General features: G+C 37.8%; 1 protein-coding gene across 1 annotated transcript; it reads left to right on the top strand.

The window, feature by feature from the left end:
• The first annotated feature begins 11084 nt into the window (after positions 1 to 11084).
• Positions 11085 to 22878, top strand: LOC115963366 (cleft lip and palate transmembrane protein 1 homolog). The gene is made up of 12 exons (XM_031082336.1): positions 11085 to 11425; positions 11646 to 11792; positions 12017 to 12131; positions 12229 to 12320; positions 13963 to 14066; positions 15322 to 15359; positions 15662 to 15897; positions 16527 to 16620; positions 16719 to 16909; positions 20546 to 20765; positions 21108 to 21275; positions 22315 to 22878. The coding sequence occupies exons 1-12, from the start codon at positions 11225 to 11227 to the stop codon at positions 22464 to 22466; spliced, it is 1758 nt and encodes a 585-aa protein (XP_030938196.1). The 5' UTR covers positions 11085 to 11224; the 3' UTR covers positions 22467 to 22878.
• Positions 22879 to 23390: the final 512 nt, after the last annotated feature.

Genomic DNA, 23390 nt, shown 5'->3' with positions numbered 1-23390 from the left:
TAAACAAGGCTTGCCTAAAAGATCCCTTCTCTATGTCTCGAATAGACCAGCTGGTGGATGCCACTGTTGGCCATCCTCAGATAAGTTTCTTAGATGCCTTTCAAGGATATCATCAAATACCACTAGCCCTAGATGATCAAGAAAAGACAGCCTTTGTCACTCCCACTAGAAACTACCAATACAAAATAATGCCCTTTGGCTTGAAAAATGCGGGATCTACCTATCAAAGGACGATGACTAAGATGTTTGAGCCACAATTAGGCAAGAGTATTAAGGTCTATATAGACAATATGGTGGTGAAGAGCAAGGTGGTGTCCAAACACATAGGAGACCTTGGAAACATTTTTGAAACTCTGAGAAAACACAAGCTACGCCTTAACGCTTCCAATTGCTCTTTTGGTGTGGGATCAGGCAAGTTTTCAGGCTATATGGTGACTCACCGGGGGATCGAGGTTAATCCCGACCAGATTAAGGCAATAAACAATTTACAATCACCTCGGAATCCAAAGGAAGTTCAGAAACTAACTGGAATGACTGCTACCTTGAACCGATTTATCTCCCGATTCGCGGATAGATGCAGACCCTTCTTCCTGTTGATGAATAAATGGAAGGGATTTGAGTGAAACGAGGAGTGTGCTTTAGCTTTCCAACAGTTTAAAGAATATCTCTCTCATCCACCTATCATGTCGAGCCCTGAAGTTGATGAAATTCTATTTGCTTACATTACTGTAGCCCCTCATGCCGTGAGTTTAGTGTTGATATGAGTTGATAGTGGCATACAACGGCCAGTTTACTACGTGAGCAAGTCACTACATAAGGCGGAGGTTTGTTACCTACCATTGGAGAAAGCCATCCTGGCAGTTGTGCATGGTACGCGAAAGCTTCCCTATTACTTCCAAGCATATACAGTTGTCGTCCTAACTCAACTTTCACTCAAGGCCATTCTTAGAAGTGCTGATTACACGGAGAAGATTGTTAAATGGGGCACAGTTCTGGGAGCTTTTGACATCAAGTACATGCCTTGTACTTTTTCAAGGGCTAGGTCCTTGTAGACCTGGTGGATCAGAAGAAGTAGCAGCGACACAGAACATGGATGGAAAATCGGTTGGCATAATCTCCCTACAAGAACCTTTATTTTGGAAGGTATATGTTGATGGTGTTGCAAATCAAAGAGACTCTGGAGTGGGACTAGTTTTGGTCTCACCTGAAAAACTCATCATTGAGAAATCATTAAGATTAGGCTTTTCGGCCATAAATAATGAGGCTGAATATGAGGCTTTGCTGGAGGGAATGTCTATGGTTCAAAGAATGGGAGGAAAGGCAGTAAAAATGTTCTCGGACTCGAAGCTAATCGTCGGCTAGGTGAAGGGCGAATTAGAAGCAAGAGATGAGAGAATGCAAGGGTTTTTAAGTCAGGTTAGGCTTGCAACCTCCTCGGCACAGAGCTTCCCTCGGGTTATCCTTATAGAAGACTTGTGCAAACCCACGGAGGTAAAGGAAAAAGTGGTTCATGTTCACCAAATCAGAGTAGGGCCCAATTGGATGGATCCTATAGTACTATATCTGAGAGAGGACATCTTGCCGGAAGACAAATTAGAAGCTAATAAGATAAGGAGAAAGCGCCTCGTTTCTGGCTGTTCGAGGACCAAAAATTGTATAAACGCTCTTTTTCTGGGCCATATCTACTCTGCATTCACCCTGAAGCGTCAGAGCTACTCCTTGAAGAGCTGCATGAAGGGATTTGTGGAAGCCACACCGAAAGTAGGTCTTTGTCTCATAGAGCCATCACTCAGGGCTACTGGTGGCTAAATATGCAAAAAGAAGTACAAGAGTATATGAAGAAGTTTGATCAATATTAGAGATTTGCACCAAACATACACCAGTCAGGAGGAATTCTGAATCCTTTGTCCAGCCCCTGGCCATTTGCTCAATGGGGTTTAGATATAGTAGGCCCTTTCCCCAAAGTAGTAGGGAACAAGAGGTATCTGCTGGTCGACACTGACTATTTCACTAAATGGGTTAAAGTTAAACCTTTAGCAAACATCAGAGATGTGGACGCTAAGAAGTTTTTCTAGAAAAACATTGTCACCCGATTTGGGGTCCCTCATTCCCTCATCTCGAACAATGGTCTTCAGTTTGATAGTAAGTCCTTCAGGAGATACTACTGTAAATTGGGAATCACGAACAGATATTCTACCCTAGCCTATCCCCAGGGGAATGGACAAGCTGAGGCTGTTAACAAGGTCATAGTGAATGGACTCAAGAAGAGATTGGATGATGCGAAGGGAAGATGGGTGGAAGAACTGCCACATGTCCTGTAGACGTATCAAACCACACCTCGCAAATCAATGGGGGAGACCTTCTTTTCGACGACTTATAGAGCTGAGGTTGTTATTCCTTTAGAAACGGGCTTTCCAACACTAAAGACCAGCTTATTCAGTCTGAGCAGTAACAATGAGTTGCTAGAAAGGAGCTTAAATCTTATTGAAGAAAGAAGAGAAAGTGCAATGGTCCAATTGGCATACTACCAACACAAACTCAAGCAAGGTTATGATGCCAAGGCAAAGCTAAGGCCACTAGTGCCCGGTGACTTGGTATTGAGAAAAGTTCTGGGCACTACAAAAAACCCAGCATGGGGAAAGTTAGGACCCAATTAGGAATGACCATATTGCATCACCTCTGTGGCTGGTATCGGGCTATATTTCTTAGAAGACTTAGATGAGCATGTAATACCACATCCTTAGAATATAAACAACTTGAAAATGTATTATTATTAATAAAAATTTCCTTTATCAATAAGTTCTTTTGTTGTGTAAAGTAATCGTGCTTCTTATTACTCAACCTGTTCAAGTATTAAACAGAACCTAAGTCCAGTATGGCTCCTCGGACCACAGGCTTAGGGGAAATTAATTACTTTTGACATCTGTTCAAGTATTAAATAGAATCTAAGTCCTGCATGGCTCCTCGGACCACAAGTTTAGAGGAAATTAATTACTTTTAATATTTGTTCAAGTATTAAACAGAACCTAAGTCTTGTATGGCTTCTCAGACCACAGGCTTAGGAGAAATTAATCACTTTTGACATCTGTTCAAGTATTAAATAGAACCTAAGTTCTGCATGACTCCTTGGACCATAGGCTTAGGAGAAATTAATCACCTTTGACATCTGTTCAGGTATTAAACAAAACCTAAGTCCTCCATGGCTCCTCGGACCACAGGCTTAGGGGGAAATTAATACTTAATGGTATCTTATTGAGTGTTAAACAGATCCTAAGTTATGCATGGTCTCTCAAACCACATACGTTAGTGAAAGTAACACTTAAGAGCATCCTTATAAATGTTAAACAGAACTCAAGTTACAAGGTATGTTACTTATTTCCTTCAGATTCAACATTCATTGTATAATGGTTAGTTCATAATACAAGTGGATAATAACTCTCTCTTGCTGACACTTAGTTAAATATCTTGAAATGTAAATAATGATTTACTGTTAGAACACATTGGAAATGGAGCAACAATAGTTCAAACTTGTTTGCAATAGTAATAAGTATGAAAAGCATAAATAAAAAGTAAAGATACAGGGAATAGAAGGAAAAATTCATTCATTAATTCAAAAGAAGATATATTACAAGCAATCACATAAGCCACAGGAAAAGAAAATAAAAGAAGGTATAAAAAAAAAAAATCCTACAATTACTTTTTTATTGGCTGAGGATCTTCCTTAGTATCAGCGGTCTTAGACTTAGCATCCCCAGCCTTGGGCTTCTCAGCTACCTTAGCTTGGGAGACTACATCCCTGATCGTGAGGATGTCCTCAGACTGAGCGTCATTGGCTGGAGGAAGGCCCTCCTTACCCTTATCTACCCCTGTAGAAGCCTTAGCATCAAGAGTAAGATCTTGAATGCTGGAAACCTGCTCAGAAGGGGCCAGGGGCAGGGTAGTGGAGGAGGACGTTGTCAACCATCCTCAACTCGGAGTCTGTAGAGACCCCTGCACTATTAAGAGCCTCCATCCAAGTTACAGTGTAGTAGTCCCTGCACACTTCGGCTACCTCCTCGGCCAGCCTCTACTCTGTTTCAAGCACCCCTCGCTCATAGGCTGCATCCTCCGTGGCTTTAGAAGCTTCCTTGACTGTCTGGGCTTCAACTTTCACTTTTTGTAGCTTAGCCTTCAAACTTAGAACCTTTACTTTCTCAGTGGCCAGGTTCAGCTTGGTTGTGTAGAGTAGCTTACGCTGGTCTTCGGCCTGGGCCTTAGCAGTTTTAAGCCCCACCAAAGCACTCAAATGCTTATGGTCTGAGGTCTTCAGCTTCTCGGCCAATTGTATGACTCTTTCATGGCCCCGAGCACTTTCTCAATCTCGCATCGAGAGTGGGACTCAGCTTCAAATTTATTGTGGGCATTTCGAACCCACTCCATGGCCACATAGACTTGCTGAGTGACCTGCATAAAAGTAGCAAAGGGGTTACAATATATATATATATATATATATGAATGAAAAGGCAATGAAGTAAGGTATTGCTAGAAGCTCACTTACCATAGCAAGGTCTCTCTTTAGAGACATAAATAGGTCAGGTTGCCTTATCCGCCTTGTGCCCCTCTGAGGGAGCACCTCCCCTCTCTTCCAGCACCTGTATTGGTCTCTTCTTCTTCAAATCAGGATTGATTCGTAGACCGAGATCAGTAGGAGGAGGAAGAGGAAGATTAGCAGAAACCTGGGTCTTGGGGACTTTTGTCAGAGTTGCCCCCTTGTTCCTATTGGCGATTAAACCCCTCAAGCTTCGCCTCTTCTTTTAGTCCATATTCTCTCCTTCTTTGAAGCTTGTATCAACTAGAGCAACTGTCTGTTCTGGCTGATGAGCTATAGAAAGCCTGTCGGACTCAATCTCAGAATCCGAAAGCTCCATGGGCTTCTTTGGGGTTCTCTCTTCCTCTACAAAGTGAAATCTATCTATCTCCTCTTTAAGTGACAAATGTAAGGAGGAGGCTATCTCTTCTGCTGCTGCTACCACTTCGAACAGAACCTGCCGAAGTGGTATCGTGAATTGTGGGGGGTTTTGTTGAACGGGCAATACCACAGGTGGGAGATCCCGCCTCACCAGGAACCCTGGTTTGGAGACGTTTATCTGAGCAAGCTTGGGGTTACCTGCTCTTAGTGCTTGGCCTGCGTCCTGGTGTATGCGCAACAAGGGCTCATAACCTAAGATGAGGTGAGCAGCCCGCAACTGATTATCTTCGCTCATGAATATTTCCGACCTCAGCAAAAATTTAAGCCCTAGAACATTGACCAAACTAAGCTTCGGAGAGACGTGATCTTTATCTGCAAAAACATCTGAGAAGGTAATTATGGTTAATTCAATAATGAACACTATCTAAGAAGACAAATTGCCAAAAATAAGTAAAGGGAGAGCTCAGAAAACTAAGGTCCCTGGCCAAGAGACTTGATCCTAAGGTACCCCACCTGGTGTTCTTACCCTAACTGGGTAGTGAAGACCGTCGTGCCATTCCTTGGAGACGACCAGATAATCATCCTTCAAGCCTTTGTTGGACTTAAGGGGGCAAGATATCAATCTCACCTCATCGGATTGAGATTTGAGGTAATATCCCCCTACAAGGGAATGACACTCGTACAAATGAGCGACATCATGCCATGTAAGACCAAGGTTCATCTGGTCGTTTAGAGCATCTACATACCCTAAGACTCTAAACATATTGACAGCACACTGATGTGGGCATAACCTATGGTTGAGCAGATAATCCCTAGTTATCCTACCCATTGGAAGCATCATTCCTCCCTCTATAAAGGCGATCATTGGAATGACAACTTCGCCCACCTCTCTACCCGTGAGTACATGGTTTGGGAGACAGTATTGTAGGCCTAATCCTTGGGGGATATGGTACTTAGCCCTAAAGCTCTCCATACTAGCCAGAGAGTCTACTAAATACTTGAATCTACCCATTTAAATGAACAGAGATGACATAGGAAGAAGTTTCTAAAAAGGAAAGAAAGCCGAGGAGGAAGGCCGAGAATAAAAAGGAGAATATAAAGAAACAAGGACTTACGAGAATGAGTATGTTTATTTCTGAAGCTTTTAAAAGATTTTCGAAGAAATCTTGAGTAAAAGGTTTGGGAAGCTTTGTAACTTGGGAAGTTCAGTGAGTTGGAGCGCTTGAAATCACTAGAGAGCTTGAAGATTGGTAAAGTAAAAGGAAAACAAGATCCCTTGAGGCTTTATATAGGAAATGGAAATGAGCGGGAGTTATCCCGCTTAAATTTCCAAGAAAAGGCTCAACCGTTGGATCTGAGCTTCGCCATTAGATCTGGGGAACAACACGCCACTTGGAGCAATTAATGATGCTTCATAGGCTGCGAAATGTCAAAGATAATCATGAGGCACATAAAACGGTACTCCCACACGTACGAACAACGGAGTCAAATGGTGTTAACTCTTAAAAAATCAAAACTCCACTTTTCTCCTCAGATGGGAGGAAAAAATCGAAGTTTTGAGGGGCTATTGTAGGGAAAAGAGCCCAAGATCATATATTGGGCCTTAGACTTTGTTCGAGGATATTGATAGGTCCGAGGAGGAATAAACAACTATTAGGAGTTCCTAGTTCAAGTCTCATAAGTAGGGGACAAGTGAGAGACCCTCCATGAGAAGAGGATCGGAAAAATAGAGAAAAACACTGTAGCAATCTAAATTATCTTTGTATCCATCTGTGATTAATCTATACAAAGGGGGACCTCCTCAGATTGAAGGTATATTAAGATCAAATCTCTTATTTATGTTTGACTATCATTCAAATCAAACCTATCCATTGTTCAATTCATTAGGGCCTAGTTCTTCGACCCACTCTCTAAAAATTTATTGTATTGGGCTCATTGAGCCAATATCCCATATGTTTTGGGCTTGGACTGTAAATCGAGACCCTACAAATATAATTTTTTTAAATTAAAAAATCAGATTTAATTTCTTCACACAAGAAGGATTACAGATCTAAGATTTATGTATAATATTTAACTATAGATTTGAGGATATACATACAACATATTGCATATTATTGTTTAAGGGTACTTAAGTGACCATAAAAAGTCTAGAAGATCGGACTCTATCCGAGCAGAATGGGTGCCTAGCACTTTCCCATTCTGTAACCTAGCCCCTGAACATTAGAATCTTGTTCGTAGAACTAGTGCTTTATTTTGTTTTGATAGATTGTATTTAAGATCAAAGCTTTGTAATTATTACATAGATTGTATTTAGGACCAAAGCCTTGTAAAGATATTCTGCCAAATTGTACTTGTATATTCAATTAATGAAACTTGAGGAATTTTAGATATGTAAATTGTACATCGTAGTTTTTTCTTATTTTTTTGTAATAAAAAATAAGTGGCGACTCCACATCAACCCAAAAAAGAGAGGTGCCGATACCTTTCTCTTTTGATTGAGATCACCAAAGGTTCCGGTCTCTCACACATGTGGGGTCTCTTTATTATTGAGCTTGAGGAGTCGACACATTCAGCCATTAGTAATGGTTTGTTAGGGGACAAGTCTTAACTCATCAACGAAACTGGGTCATCGGATGCTAGTCCACAAGGTACAACTTGTTTAGCCGTAAATTATGGTTGAGGCCATTAAGTGACATGCGGCATCTATCAAAAGTTTCTTAACAAAATTTTTAAAATATCAGCACACTAAGTAAATAATAGTACATGATTTTAAATGATGTAACAAGATGTTCACTTGTTTTAATTGAAACTTTACATACAAACTCATGGGCTTTTTGTGGTATATGGATATGAAGGGAAAAAACCTAAGCTTTTGGGGTTTGGATGAATAATTTATGCATTAAAGGGATTCTTCACTTGAATTTTTTTTGTTGTTAAATTGTACCTTTGGTCTGTAACTTTTTACATTTGTTTCAAATATATCCTTATTTAAATATATATATATATATATATATATATATATATATCACTTTAGTCCTTATACATTCAAAGTTGTTTTAAAAAATGTCCTTATTGTTGACTTATGGATGGAAAATATTAACTTGGTTAATAAAATTCATGCCACTTCATAGGCTTAACATCATAAAAGGTGACACCAGTTTCATATATTTTATTCGTTATATCAACATTTTCCATCTATTAGATAATGATAAAAAACTCTTAAAAACATTTTGAAGTGCCGTGAAAATTTTGAAACAAGAGTAAAAAATTAATGGTATGCATGATTTGATTTTTTAAAATAAATTAACCACTGCAATAATGAAAAAAAATAGCAAATTAGGTTCCCATTTTAAAATTCAGACATGTAACTAATTAACAAAAGGACTGACTGACTTTAAAACATAGTGAGCATTTGGGGTGGGCGTATGCGTTTTTTCAGTTTGCGTTTTCAGATTTTTTTTCCCCCCTGCGCGTGAACGGTAACATCACATGGGTTCACTGTGCAGGGGACAAAAATCAATGTTCACACACTGTCCATCACTGTAGCAGCACTGTTCATGCATTAAAAAATATTAAAAATGGGTCCCACGGCATTATTCACACATTTAAAATTTATTTTGCTACAGTGTTTTCAGTTTTCAGTTTCAGCAACAATAAGTTCAATCCAAACGGACCCATATTCTATTTCCAATGGTGTGAGAAACCCATGGTTTGTTGGCATGGTGGGTTTGTTAGTTCAAAGGTCTGTTGGGTTGATGATCTTCTTGGTTTGAATCTGTCATTGGTGGTTTGAATAAGCAACTCTCAACATAGTATTGGTTAGATTAGTTTTTCTTGGGCATCAATTAGCTTTCAGGTTCTTCGATGCGCTAATCACCTTATTGGAAGCATCGATTGGCACTGTGTCTCTCAATTAAGAGCTCCATACTATTTTAAATCTGCCTTTTTAGACCCTTCATTGATGAGGCTAAGAGTTCGTTCTCTTTTTACACACCATTCATCAAAGAGGCCATAAAGTTTGGCCATGTTGTAAACTAGGTCATGGGAGGCCCAATTTGTTTAATAGTGAGTTTGTGTTGAGATCTAATGTTTTTCATCACTCATAATTTCAATCCGTCAACAAAAGCTTTGGAGTTACACCTCCAATTCAAATTTCAAACCCAGCACCACTCCTATTGAGCAACCCTACCACAATTGTTTGATTTTTCTTTTTCAAGAAGGTATGGGTGCTTAATTTCTAGCAAAGAGAGAAGATAAGTCTGAGAAAGTTGCTTCTTGAGTTCAACGGAAGGAAAAGAGAAAGGGCTAGGTTTTTCTAATGCAGTGGGAAATAGAATGTGTTTTAATGCCGATTAGTGTTTTCTCTTAAGAAAACCAATAAGTGTTTCGATTAAGTAGACACATGGTTGAATTTAAAAGAAGCACCTCAAGTGATGTATCTAAATTTTGTCTATGAAAAACATATTGAATGATGTGGCATAAATACTTTTTTTTTTTTTTTTTTTTTTTTGCTGAATACAGAGTTTGAGATAGACGTGGCAAAATGGGCAGGTCGGGTCGGGTTCGGGTTGGGTTAATCGGGTTTGCAGGTCAAACGGGCGGGTCGAGCAACCCTACCACAATTGTTTGATTTTTCTTTTTCAAGAAGGTATGGGTGCTTAATTTCTAGCAAAGAGAGAAGATAAGTCTGAGAAAGTTGCTTCTTGAGTTCAACGGAAGGAAAAGAGAAAGGGCTAGGTTTTTCTAATGCAGTGGGAAATAGAATGTGTTTTAATGCCGGTTAGTGTTTTCTCTTAAGAAAACCAATAAGTGTTTCGATTAAGTAGACACATGGTTGAATTTAAAAGAAGCACCTCAAGTGATGTATCTAAATTTTATCTATGAAAAACATATTGAATGATGTGGCATAAAGACTCTTTTTTTTTTTTTTTTTTTTTTTTTGCTGAATACAGAGTTTGAGATAGACGTGGCAAAACGGGCAGGTCGAGTCTGTTCGAGTCGAGTTAATCGGGTTTGCGGGTCAAACGGGCGAGTCAAGCAACCCTAACACAATTGTTTGATTTTTCTTTTTCAAGAAGGTATGGGTGCTTAATTTCTAGCAAAGAGAGAAGATAAGTCTTAGAAAGTTGCTTCTTGAGTTCAACGGAAGGAAAAGAGAAAGGGCTAGGTTTTTCTAATGCGGTGGGAAATAGAATGTGTTTTAATGCCGATTAGTGTTTTCTCTTAAGAAAACCAATAAGTGTTTCAATTAAGTAGATACATGGTTAAATTTAAAAGAAGCACCTCAAGTGATGTATCTAAATTTTGTCTATGAAAAACATATTGAATGATGTGGCATAAAGACTTTTTTTTTTTTTTTTTTTTTTTTTTTGCTGAATACAGAGTTTGAGATAGACGTGGCAAAACGAGCGGGTCGAGTTGGGTTCGGGTCGGGTCAATCGGGTCGCGGGTCAAAAATGGTCATTTTTAAACAAGTCAATTAGGTAGCGGGTGGCGGGACGGGTTGAGTTGACCTGTATTTTTCAAACAAGATTTTTTTTTTTTTTTTGAAATAGATGCAATCTGTTAATTGTTTCTGAGTTCCTAAACTGTGATTAGATTTTCACTGGTGATACTGTTACCACTTACTAATTACCACTAAACACTTGATACCCAAATTTGGTGCAACTCTTGTTGCAGCTTTCTAGAAGCTAATCTTGGTATAATCTTCAATCTGTTTAAAGTAGGAAGAGAAAATGAAGGTGGCAAGTAAAGAATGACAAACTATAATGGAATACATAACATATTAAGTAAAGAAGAATAAGTAAATATTTTATAAGAATTACACCTTAGTCTCAATCTACTCAACGTTGATAGACGTGGCAAAATGGGTGGGTCGGGTCAACCAGGTCGCAGGTCAAAATAGGTCATTTTTAAATGGGTCAATCAAGTTGTGGGTCAATCGGATTAGGTTAAAAAATTTTGACCCGTTTTGCCATGTCTAGTTTGAGACATAGCATGGTGTTACATTTTGATTGGGTTTGTGTTGTGTTTTTTTGGCTTGCGTGGGCCACCCACACAGCACAACGCAACACAACATAACACGACACGAGTTGTTTTGTAAAACTATAAAACTAGTATTCCAGAGAGATTCCCGACTCCCATCTTTTTTAAACCAAAAAAAAAAATCAACAAATATCTTCCTCCTCCTCCCATCGCATCGACAAAAACACACACACAACACGCACTCACTCATATTCTCTCTCTAGCATTCGCATCGGAGAGCACCAGAAAGAAATGGCGCCGCCAGAGCCCGAAGGGCAAGTTCAGCAACGAAGACAACCACAACAACAAGGTGGTTTCTCTTCGATGATCACCGGAGTCATAAGGATGGCTGTGTTTTGGTACTTCGCTTCCAAATTCTTCTCTCCCAAACGCCCCTCTGGCTCTGAACCCTCTCAGCTCATCTCCAATCTCTTCCACAAATCCGAGCCTCTCGTACTCTCTCTCTGATCTACAATTTTTTTTAATTTTATTTTATTATTATATAATTTTATTCGCAATTATGTTTTTGAAAATTTGAGTCTAGGTTTGATAGAAGTGGATGAACTGTTGTTGCTCGGTGATGTTAGGACTTAATTAATTAGGGTTCAAATTTCTGTTTAATTTTTACTTGATAATAATAAGCTAATTATTTGTTTGTGGTTGGGTTATGTAGGATATGTGGTTTTATGTTTCGGAACACGAAAAGTTCAATGATTTCGCGAATGAAGCTGCACTTATGTGGCATGAAAGTAATATTCCGTACGCTGTTTGGGGATCGGAGAGTACCAGGTCTCTTTCTTTGAAGTATTCTCCGTCTGAGGTACCACTTTTGTTTTAAGAACCACTACCTGTAATTTAAATTCATAATACTTGTCGTTTGTATTCAATAAGTTCCTATGTTAGGAACTGCTTAGCCCGTCGATTCTAACGGGTAAGGTTGCCCAGAGGTTTTACCCGCTAAAGGCGGGTCCAAAGGGCTCTTCTTTAGAAATGTTCCCTACATTCGTATGGTAGGAGATATGAAGATAATATTTGTTTTTTCAGGCTGTAAAGAACAATGGGAGTCTATATGCTCACGTTTACTTTGCACGCTCTGGATACCCCGCCGACCCAAATGATCCAGAGTACCAACCTCTAGCTGCATTCGGAAGGACACACTGTAAGAATGTCTCTCTGGCTGTTTTTATATATTTATTTAACTTTTTTTTTTAAAAACAAATCAGCATTAAAGATATCTTCCATTTCATTGATTTCAGCTATCGTAGCATACTTTCCCAAGTCAAGAGCGGATAAAAAGAAGAGTTTATTGGGGAACAAAGATTCGGATGAGGGTGGAACTGTGACCAAGGTTTGCCCTTTACTATTAAATAGTCTCATAAATAACTTCAGGATGACTTATTACTAGTGAGCTTTGGTTTCAGATATCTAAACCTCATATTTCTACCTTTGCAATTGTTTAACTACGATTATTGTCTTCAATCTATCATCTATGAAGTCTACAACATTCTCTTCTTGAACTGATTTTGGTATGGATGCTCATTTGAGTGCCATAAATTTATCAAGTTTTGCGTATGTAAGAGGCTCCCTTTATTGTCAATAGCTGATTTTGTCAGAGGGTCATGTGCAAACACTCATTATACATTAATAATAATACACTGTATAAACATATTTGGTGAATTAGAGGACTGCATGTAAACCTTTCAGTAAAAGAGGGTTGGGTATTAGAGTAAATTGAACCTGTTTAATCAATGGTCGTTGGGGAAATGGCTGTGAAGATTCATTCAGGAGCAAGAAAATTAAAGGAAACAGTTGAGTAAAGTGCAGGGAGGAAGAGGGGGGGTTTTGCTGCAAATCTAGTTCACTTAACTTGTAGGATTGAGAGTCTGGAAGGCCATCAGAGCAGAGTAGGATCCTTGGGTAGATTTTTTGGGTTTAAAGTTGGTGGGAGGGGCAGATTCTGTTATGATGCCTGGTGCACTTAATAAACTGGCATCCCTACTTCCTTGTTTATTTCAGATCGCTGCTAATAAAAATGCTAGGGAAGCTGTATGAGGGATGGGGTGCAGTGGAATCTAGAATTTCTGAGACCTGCTTAGGACTGGGAATTGTTGTGTTTTATTAATCTTTTTAAGTAGCAGTATTCCACATGGATTAGGGTGGGCAGGAAATACCAGGTGTGTTGGAAATAGACTAAAAATGGATGCTTTAGTGTTTGTTCATACTTCATACTATGAGGCTTTAAGAGGGCAAAGGCTCCTCCAACGGTGGCTGTCTTTGTATGGATGAATTTTTTGGGGAAGATACAATTGATTACCTGATTAGATGAGGTATGTCTGTTGTGAGTCATTGTATCATGTGCAAGCATTAGATGGGTGATGCTTGAAGCAGTGAGAGGGGTGCTTCAGTGTTGGCGCCAAAGACCTATTTCTCTTAAAATAGAGTATGGAATGTTGTTCCTTCATGTTTAATGTGGGGGAGATGGAGGGAGAGGAATAGGAGAATCTTTGAAGGACAAGAGTTGAGTGTTGAGAGGGTGAAATCCAAGTTTATTTTTGTTGGATCGGAGTAGGCCTTCAAACATATGTGATTTTTTAGTCTCATTGTATTCTTGATTTGACAGGAGAACTCAAAGCTATACAGCTGGTATACTTTGAATTGTTCCTTTTGTATCCAATGTAATATTTTTCTTCATAAAGTTAAATTTACTTATAGAAAACTGTGCTAGGCCCCTCCAGATGCCTATATGCACATAGAGGATAAATCCCATTCTAGGAGATCCCCTTTCCTGGTTTGGAATTTGTTTGTGATTTAATTATTGGTTAAAAATGATTCTGTTCTGTATAATTGTGGAGCTTTTGTAGATGATATTTTTGGTGTTGGTTGCTCCTGGACTCCAGTGTATCTTGAACAGGATGTCTTTTATAGACTCCTTATGATGGCACTTATTGATATGGGGTTCATATTCTAATGGAAATTTATGTTGACTTCAGGTGGTTGATGAAACTCAAGGTGATTCTGAAGATGATAAACCTGTGGAGTGGGTTTCTTATTGGAAACCAAATATTACAATCAATTTAGTAGATGATTTTACACGGTATGGTTTCTATGAGTGTCAGTTCTGTAATAGATTTTGCATGTGGTAGAAAGATTATTGATTTTATACTGATTGTAAAATTCCTACCACTGCAATTAAACTTTGAATATCTTAGTTGTGTACATTTCCAGGATTTGTTTTTTCTTTTCCTTGTATATATGGTGATTTGTCTTTGTGGTACACCCAATTCCTCAAAGTCCTTGTTTCTGATTACATTATTTATTGTAAGACGATAGTTTTGGAACTGAAATTACTAATGTCCATAAAAAAGGTAAAAGGATGATCTTGTGAGTTAAGTGTTTTTTGGAGTTACAGTTGTTGAGATGAAATCACATATCTTTTTTTTTTATCTGAGGCTTGAAGCCATGTATTTTAATGTTATGGTTTCTTGTGAGTATTGTCAGAAAACTAAAATATCTAAGCCTCCCCATTTCCATATTCGCCTCCCTTAAGTAATAAGGTCTAGATCCAATGCTGAAGCTGAGTGTTGTGTTTTAATACTTATTTACAATACTTTTTAAGAGATTGACCCAAAAAATATGGTAAAAATTATGATCAATAACTTTAAAGATTTCAAGGGCACTGTTACCTGCATTGTTTTGGTTTTGGATAATTTTTGTTGGTGTTTATTATTCTTTTTTCTCAGCAGTTGCTTGATGTTGGCTTTTTAAGTCCCCTTAAAGGTCATCTTGTTTTTAGCTTCCAAGATTTATTGTACTTTGAATCAGAATGTTGTTCCTAGTTGTAATAGAAACACAATCAGTTAAATAAATGGTTCTTTACACTGTTTTTTATTTTTATGTCTCACAGTTTGCGTTACCGAAAATCATTAATACCAAAAAATATTGATGTATACAAGTGGCAGAAAATAGTAATCTTGTCAGTCATACAAGTGGCATAATGTCATTATGGGGAGTGTCTTATGAAGTTAGTGTGTGTGCATAGCTTTTGTCTCTGCCTTTTGGTATCTTTTTTTTACCCCTAAAAGTTTCTTAGCTGTAATATTTTGTGTCTGAATTTATGTTATCTCATTTTCTTTTCCATAAGTTACTTTATCTCATTTTCTGTGTATTAACACTTCAAAAGAAAATGATACATGTCAAAGAAAATCTTCTTTGAAGTGTATTAACTGAATGTGCAACTGGTTTGAACATCAGGTTTACGTGATCTCATTTGCTATATTTTCTCTTTTCAATTTGATGAACTTTGTTGCTAACCTTGCTTATCCCCCACCCCTTCCTTGTTGTCCCTGCAGATACCCTCATAATGCTGTACCACCAAACATTGCTCCTTGTATCCTTGAAGTTTCCATTTTTGTGAATCTACATTTACTTTTGATGTTTTCAATCTCTATACTTTTCTGTTTTCTATGATAAATTCCCTATGACTCTTCCAGCTAGGTTTACCCTTTCTCTATTATAGTAAATGTGAATTCCATACTTATGTTGATGGGCAACAAGATAGTTGATGCAACCCATTGTCTTTAGTTATCTGTTGCACTATTGATTTACTAGGCCTGGAGCTGCATGTTAAGTAGACAGTGGGAAGATGGATGTCATAATCATAGCTTTGAGTTTCTTGACTTTGATCTGCAGACTTGAATGTTGAGCCTAGTACAGGGAACTACTACCCAAGTGTTTTCTTCAATGAGTTTTGGTTACTTAGAGACAAGTTGATACAAATTAATGAGACAGTGACAGAGTTGCCACTTAATCTGGAGGTGGGTCCCATAAGCATGACAAAGTGGCAACTATTCCTGCAGATTGACCAATCTTTCCAGATTCACCGTAGTTATGGAAGCATGCTTGAAGGCGAGGCTGATGAGTTAAAGGTATTGCTTATTCAGTCACTGTAGTAAATTTCTCTGGCACAAGCACATAATCAATTTAGCCAATGAACTCTATCTCAAATGGCGTTTCCTCCCCTTGTAAGAGCAAGGCAGATGGTGAAGTCATGGTTCAGGACCCACTGGTTGCTTGTATAAGTTCCACACACACACACACACACAAGAAAAAAAAAAAATGATCCCATAAAATCAATATGAAAATCTGAATTTCAGCTGATGAACACTATCCAAATTTTCATAATGGTAGATTGTATTTTGGATTACATTTGAGGTGAACTTTGAAGATGTGAAAGAATTAAATGATTGTAAGAAAAACAGTTTTTTCAAATAGCCTTAAGACTTCTAATCCTAGAGTTTTTGTTAATCTAAATCTTCTTAATGTTCTGGCTTGAGAATTTTTCCCATCCAACAGTCACCTGCTTGCTAGTTGAAATAAGATGACATATAACTCTATGAAGTGAAATTTGGGTTGTCATTCAATGGAATGGAATCAAAGATTGTAGTTACTGTCTGTAATGGTTTGGAAGCTATTTTTTTTTTTCTGTCCTTGTTGCTTCTAGTACCTTCCATGAAACTTAATATTTTGTTTTTTCTTTATCTGATAATTTTCTCAGAGGGTGTTCTTGGAAGGAAATCCATACCTCCTGGCAATCACAATGGTTGTTTCTTTACTTCATTCAGTGTTTGACTTCTTGGCATTCAAGAATGGTAAAATTGTAATTTTTGTTCAAGGGCCATTTTTAAGTTTCACTGCTGGATGTTCGAGGATAAATAATGCTAACTAATCTGATTGTGTCCCTATGCAGATATCCAATTTTGGAACAAAAATAAGTCTATGGAAGGACTGTCTGCAAAGTCTGTTGTTGTGAGCTTTATATGTCAGCTCATTGTTTTCCTCTATCTACTTGATAATGACACCTCGTGGATGATTCTTGCAAGTTCTGGAATTGGTTGCTGTATTGAGTTTTGGAAAATTGGGAAGGCTATGCACATAGAGGTAACATCTAGTTATTAAGATTATGTTTATTAATGTTTGTATGTCTCTTCTAAGATTTAAACAATTATTTTGGCTTTAAGCATGCATGAGAATTTGCCCCCTGATATCACATTATTCTAGATTTAACACAACGTTAGCATGTTTGTATGTGCTTATCTGCCATTTACTTAAGCTTGGGATACTTCTTTTTCCCCGTGTCCTATTGTTTGCTGCTACCAATTTTTTGCTGGATTCACATAGACAAGGATAGTATGTGTGTGTGCAGGGACAGAACCAGAATTTCATCCTTTTTTTTTGATAAGTAGGTATAATTTTATTAAAAAGAAGACTACCTCATGCATAAAGGAAAAGTAGCCAAAAAAGTTATGTACAAAAGGACAGAGACTCCAAAAACAAAGTAATGGAATCTCTAGTCATAAAACCCCAAGCACAATATCAATCCAACAAAGTGCGTACAAAGGTTGCTAGAAGCTGATCTCCCATACTCTGCATTCTCAAATGTATGTCTATTTCGTTCCTGCCATATGATCCATATAAAACATAACAGATCCATATTCCAAATATTCAAAGTTACCCATGTAGTTCCTCAAACCAAACAAAAGATCAATCACTCTCTTCGGTAAGACCCTGCAGATCCCAAAAGATTGAATAAAATATCTCCACAACTGATAATCCCACTTGCAATGAGGCAAAAGGTGATCCACCACCTCCCTGCTACACTGGCACATGCAGCACCAATCCTCTATAGTGTAGCTTCTTTTCCTAAGGTTGTAACAAGTGAGTATCTTCCCCAACGCTGTCATCCAAATTAAAAGGGAAACCCTCTGTGGGGCCTTCACACCCCAAATACATTTCCAAGGAAAAGTGACAGAATCGGACCCCCTCAAAGCATTATAGAAAGAACAAATATCAAATTCTTCATTTTTCTTCAACCTCCAGTCTCCATTCTCATGAAGAGGAATATGTGAATCCAGAAGATGAAGAAAAGCAGCCACCAAGCCCAATTCCCAATCATTAAAGCACTGGAAGAATCTAACATCCCAACTCTGCCTTTCCCCCTCAAACTGCCTCACCAACAAAGACTCCTCTACAGCATCCTGATCTGTGGAACTGTTGCACAACACAAGAAAAGAAATTCTTAGGAGTTGGTCCCCACACCAACAATCATGCCGAAATCAAATTCAGTTCCCCACTCTAACCTCAAACTGAATATGCTGACCAAACATCTCCCAACCCATCCTAATACTCTTCCAAAGACCACAACTATGGGTGCCTCTGACTAACTTCAAACTTCCCCTCTTCCACTACTCCCCAAAATTTTGAGGTAACTACACATCTCCATAAACTTATTTCCTCAACCCCAAACCACCAGTCACTTCCCCAAGAGAGCTTGATAAAGGTGGTAAGCTTCTTAATCCCTAACCTAGTGGTGCAGACCTTATCCCATCCTACCAAATAGTGTTTAAAGTCATCCCCCATTCCTCCTCAGAAGAAATTCCTTTGCAGCTTCTCTATCCTATTTGCCACGCTTGTGGGGATGGTAAACAATGAAGTGGGAATGGTTAACAATGAAAGATAATACATAGGAAGGCTTGAAAGAGTACTCTTCAATAAGGTCAACCACCCCCCCTTTTGAAAGGTATAGCTTCTTCCAACCTGCTAGCCAACTTTCAAACTTCTCCTTTTGGGAGGGCCGAAGCATGAATCAAAAATTTTCAACATTCAAGAATGAGAAATATAGATTCACTACTAAATTAATACATGAAAAAATAAAACTAGCATTTATTCATTGTTAACAAAAGATAAAATAATCATTACTTAATACATTTTAATTTAACTCTCTCAAGCTTACCAACTCATTTCCTATCTCTCTTCCCTATTCCTGTGGATATTGCTATTCGTATTGATAGGCTTCAAAGGAATTTTCTATGGGGTGGGATAGATGAGTCTCCTAAATTTCTGCTAGTAAAATGGGCCCAGGTTTGTTCTCCCTTGCAGTCTGGCGGTTTGGGTATTAGAAACTTGAGAGCCTTCAATCAAGCTTTGTTGGGTAAATGGCTGTGGAGATATGGAAGAGAGACAACCCATCTCTGGAGGTGGGTTGTTTTCACAATCATTCAGCCCCCTAACATTCCAGGAGATAATTTTCAGGTTCATTGAGGCACCACAAAATTCTGTTCCCCACTGGCATTACCTACCAAATCAGAATTATTCTCGAAGTTCCAAAAGTTTAGCAGACTATTCCCAACGCCCTTTAGAACTTGTCTTAAGCTCTCTCTTCTGAGAGCATTCTACCTGCATTTTAGCTTTCTTCCTAGCCTCCAAAGCTAAAAAAGTCCCAGTAATTTCCGCTTCGAAGCCTTCCAAGGAAACCAACAGGGAATAAGAATTTTAAAGTGTGCGAGTTCTATCTCTCCCTTTCCTCTACTCGACATTTCTTTCCCTTGGAAACCTGTGTGGCGTTCCAAGGTCCCTCCTAGGGTTGCCTTCTTCTCGTGGACTGCCTCATTAGGTAGGATTTTGACTACTGAAAATTTATGTTATAAGGGTGTCACAGTTGTTGATTGGTGCTATATGTGTAAAAAGAGTGGGGAATCAATGAATCACCTTCTCCTTCATTGTCCTATTGCTTATGATTTATGGTCTATGGTGTGGGCTCTTTTTGGTCTTCAATGGGTTATGCCGCATGGTGTCTCTGATTTATTTTCGAGTTGACAAGGTTCCTTTGGTGGGCATCGGAGCATTGATTTATGGAGGGCTGTCCCTCATTGTGTCCTATGGTGTATTTGGCGAGAGTGGAACTCAAGATATTTCGAAGGGAAGGAGCAGTCTACTTTAGATCTTAAATCTCTTCTTCTTCATACCTTGCTAGAGTGGAGTTCTTCATTTAATCTTTTCCCTTGTTCTAATTTTTAGAAATGCTTGATCTTTGTAATTTATGTGTTTGATGTACCGTTTTCCATGTTCACCCCCAGTGTACCTGGGCTTCTTTTTAATACAATTCCGTTATTTATCCCAAAAAAAAAAAAAAAAATCATCTATCAAAATAGAATTCCATATTTGTGTAAATTCCTGAAATCATGTATGATTGATTTTGTACTAAATTTCCCAGCTTCTTTATGTATATATACTCAAATTCTCATCTATAAACAAAATAATGTTGCCATACCATATCTAGAACCTGATTCCAAACCAATAAATGAATAAATCAGCTTTAAGAACAAAAGAAATAAAATTTTTTTTTGATGAATTGATAGTGATAATGATGACAGAAAAATCTTACTTCTGAGTAAATGCAGCAAAACAACAACCACCAAAAAAGAAGAAGAAAAAAGAACTGTACTTTCCATTTGACTCTATTGAAAGCTGACTCTAAAAATAATTTTAGTAGTTTCAATAGCTCTCAATGAGGTTTTGTTTGTGTGTGATAATTCGTGTCTAGCACTGCACGTCATATATTTAGCATTTTAATGTGTGCATGTACTTCAATGTAGTAATCTTCTAATATCTAGAAAGCTACAGATTTGACGCTTGCTAATATCATATCTGCACTGAAGCTATTTATACTGCTTCAAATATTTCAGTTACCTTATTACGAGTTGAGGGAATTTTGTAATTTTTCTCTTTAATCCCCAGATTGATAGAAGTGGGAGAATACCTATGTTGAGGTTCCGGAATCGTGACTCTTATACACAAAATAAGACAAAGGAGTATGATGATATGGCAATGAAGTATTTGTCCTATGTGCTCTTCTTACTTGTTGCATGTTCCTCTATTTACTCACTCATGTATGAGCGCCACAGGAGCTGGTATTCCTGGATCCTTTCTTCATTGACTAGCTGTGTGTACATGTTTGGTAAGATTGTTCCTCCAAAACTTGTTGTGTTGATATTGCTATTGGTTCTTGTTACTAGACTTGTTAAGTCATTGAACTGTTTGTTATAATATATGGAGAGAAGAAAAAAAGAAAAAAAAAAAAAAAATCCAACCTCGGGCATTACTAGGTCATTAACTCAAAATTATACTCTTGTTGGGAGCCTGATTAGTATCTTTGCCTCTTTTTACCTAAATTGTCTTTGATGGCTTATGAGCTTCATAATCATTTATTCTGTTAAGAGTCAAAACAGCTCTCAGAGCATGCAAATTGTTTTTCTTTACTTGTTGACGCTGATATGCAGAATGATTTTTATTATTACAGGTTTTATAATGATGTGCCCTCAATTGTTCATAAATTATAAGCTGAAGTCTGTGGCCCATCTACCCTGGAGGCAGATGACATACAAATTCCTCAACACCATCATTGATGATCTCTTTGCTTTTGTCATAAAAATGCCCACACTACATCGGCTGTCTGTCTTTCGTGATGGTGAGATATAATTTAAATCCACATTACATATTAGTTCAATTTTCCTAATAACTGTAGTAGACTTTAAAGTCCATACGCCTAAGTTAGGTCCCTTTTTCACTGTCAAATTCCTAAATGAGGGTTAGGCAATGGAAGTGCAGTGGTGCTATTTCTATTATGAGAAAAGGGAATGGGAAAACAGGTAGTCCATGTTGTACTGATTGGTGATATTATTACAATGGTCATTTTAACTAGAAATATTCAAAGGAAAACTGCCACCACCTGGAAGGTGCAGTAATTGAGTCATTGTTACATTGAGGGTGAAATGCCTCAAACAGCATAGTGCATACCTCATTATTGTGGACTATAACTTTGTGTTGGATTTTTATTCTGTATTATGGTCATGTGCCTAGTTCTTGCTTTTATTCAGAAATAGGAAGAGATATTTTTCTAAGTGCTTATTATCATCCTCACCCTTTGGATGTTTCAGAAGTTTTGGTTAGTAATTTTATTCAGCTATGGCAATTGGATACTCAGTATTTTTTGTCTTGGAATACTTGTAAAGGAATGGACTAGCAGTTGTCGTGCTTAACCTGGCATAGAGTTGTCCTTTCCTCTTATTTATTTATTAATTTATTGTTTTGGTTTGTATATTTTCCCATATTATTTGAAATATTGTGTCATTATTGGTAGAAAGCTTCTTAAAAAAGCCTTGGAAGGCTGGAGCTACAAACCTCACAATCGGGGTCACGTGGGAGGCCGTTGTTGATACCAATGGGCTGCAAGGCCCTGTGCACATACAATATTGCTTTTCATTCGTCACAGATAACCCTTTTATTTTTTTGTTGCTAAGTTATGCGTTCCTGTATGTCATTTAAGTGCCCCTCATTGTCAATACATCTTCTCAATGAGTATCATAACCTAATGCTAGTATGAAACCCTGCTAATTTTGTGTTGGATTCATGGGTTACTTACGTCCTGTCGTATTTTTCTGATATTGTTCTAGACTTGGGGTTTTTTTTTGGGTGTGATTTTCATCCTCTTTTTGCTGGTCTTGCAGATGTTATATTTTTGATATATGTATACCAAAGATGGATATATCCAGTGGACAAGAGACGTGTAAACGAATTTGGTTTTGTTGGTGAGGATGATCAGGTTGCTGAAGGTGCAGAGGTGACTGCCACAAAGGAAGAAGAGAAGAAAACCAACTGAGATGGTTTTCAATTTTGGTGGTGAGGACGATCAGGTTGCTGATGCTGCAGTGGTGACTGTTACCACAAAGGAAGAAGAGAAGAAAACCGACTGAGGTTGTTTTCAATTTATCAATCGGAACCATATTACAGCACGAACTGTAATATTTAGTTAGGATAACATTTTTTTTTCTTGATTTGTTTTACATATTCACATTAGAATGTTGATTCTAGGCCATTGGCTCCTCTTCTGGAAGAATTTTGTGGCCCAGGAGGATAAGAGAATGTGTGTTTTGTGTGTTTTTCTTTAAATTAATTTTTGGTGTACTCAATTAATTATGCAACATTTTTGTAAGTGTGCCAATCTTTTGTACTATGTTTTTTAACCTATTTTTACCATTATAAGTCAACCACTGCTGCAGGTGTTGAAGACTGATTTTAAAGCGTCTCCATTTATGACGATTCCAACTTTTAATCCTTGTAGCGGCAGCACATGTACCTTGTAAAGAAGATATTCATTATATGGTTAATGCTAGAAAAAGATTAAATGTCTAGATTGGGAGAAATGCAGTATAAAATGGAATGTGCATAATGGGTGTGTGCCTCAAATGACATCTCACTTGATTATTTGTTATTTATTTTATTGATGGTGGATCGTTTTGACGAACAGCATTTTATGATGTTTGGCTGGTATCAAAATGAAAAACATGTAACTTGGTCAATGATTTCCGCTGTTAAAATCGAATCTATGAGGGTTAATTTATCTTTCATCTTTCATTTTGGAAATTTGCAGTTTTATGCTTTTGTGAATGGTTTAATATGCTTTAACTATTTTGGATTGTTGATTTTATTTAATGCTTGTGAACTAGTGTGCATTTGAAAAATAAATTTTTTTTTTAGGTGAGTTTTCTAGTTATTCTACATGTTGTGAATGGAAGTTATGATT

Source organism: Quercus lobata, chromosome 10 (assembly GCF_001633185.2).
Source record: "Quercus lobata isolate SW786 chromosome 10, ValleyOak3.0 Primary Assembly, whole genome shotgun sequence".
NCBI lineage: Eukaryota > Viridiplantae > Streptophyta > Magnoliopsida > Fagales > Fagaceae > Quercus > Quercus lobata.
Note: the sequence above shows the minus strand (reverse complement) of the source record. Positions and strands in the feature narration are given on the sequence as shown.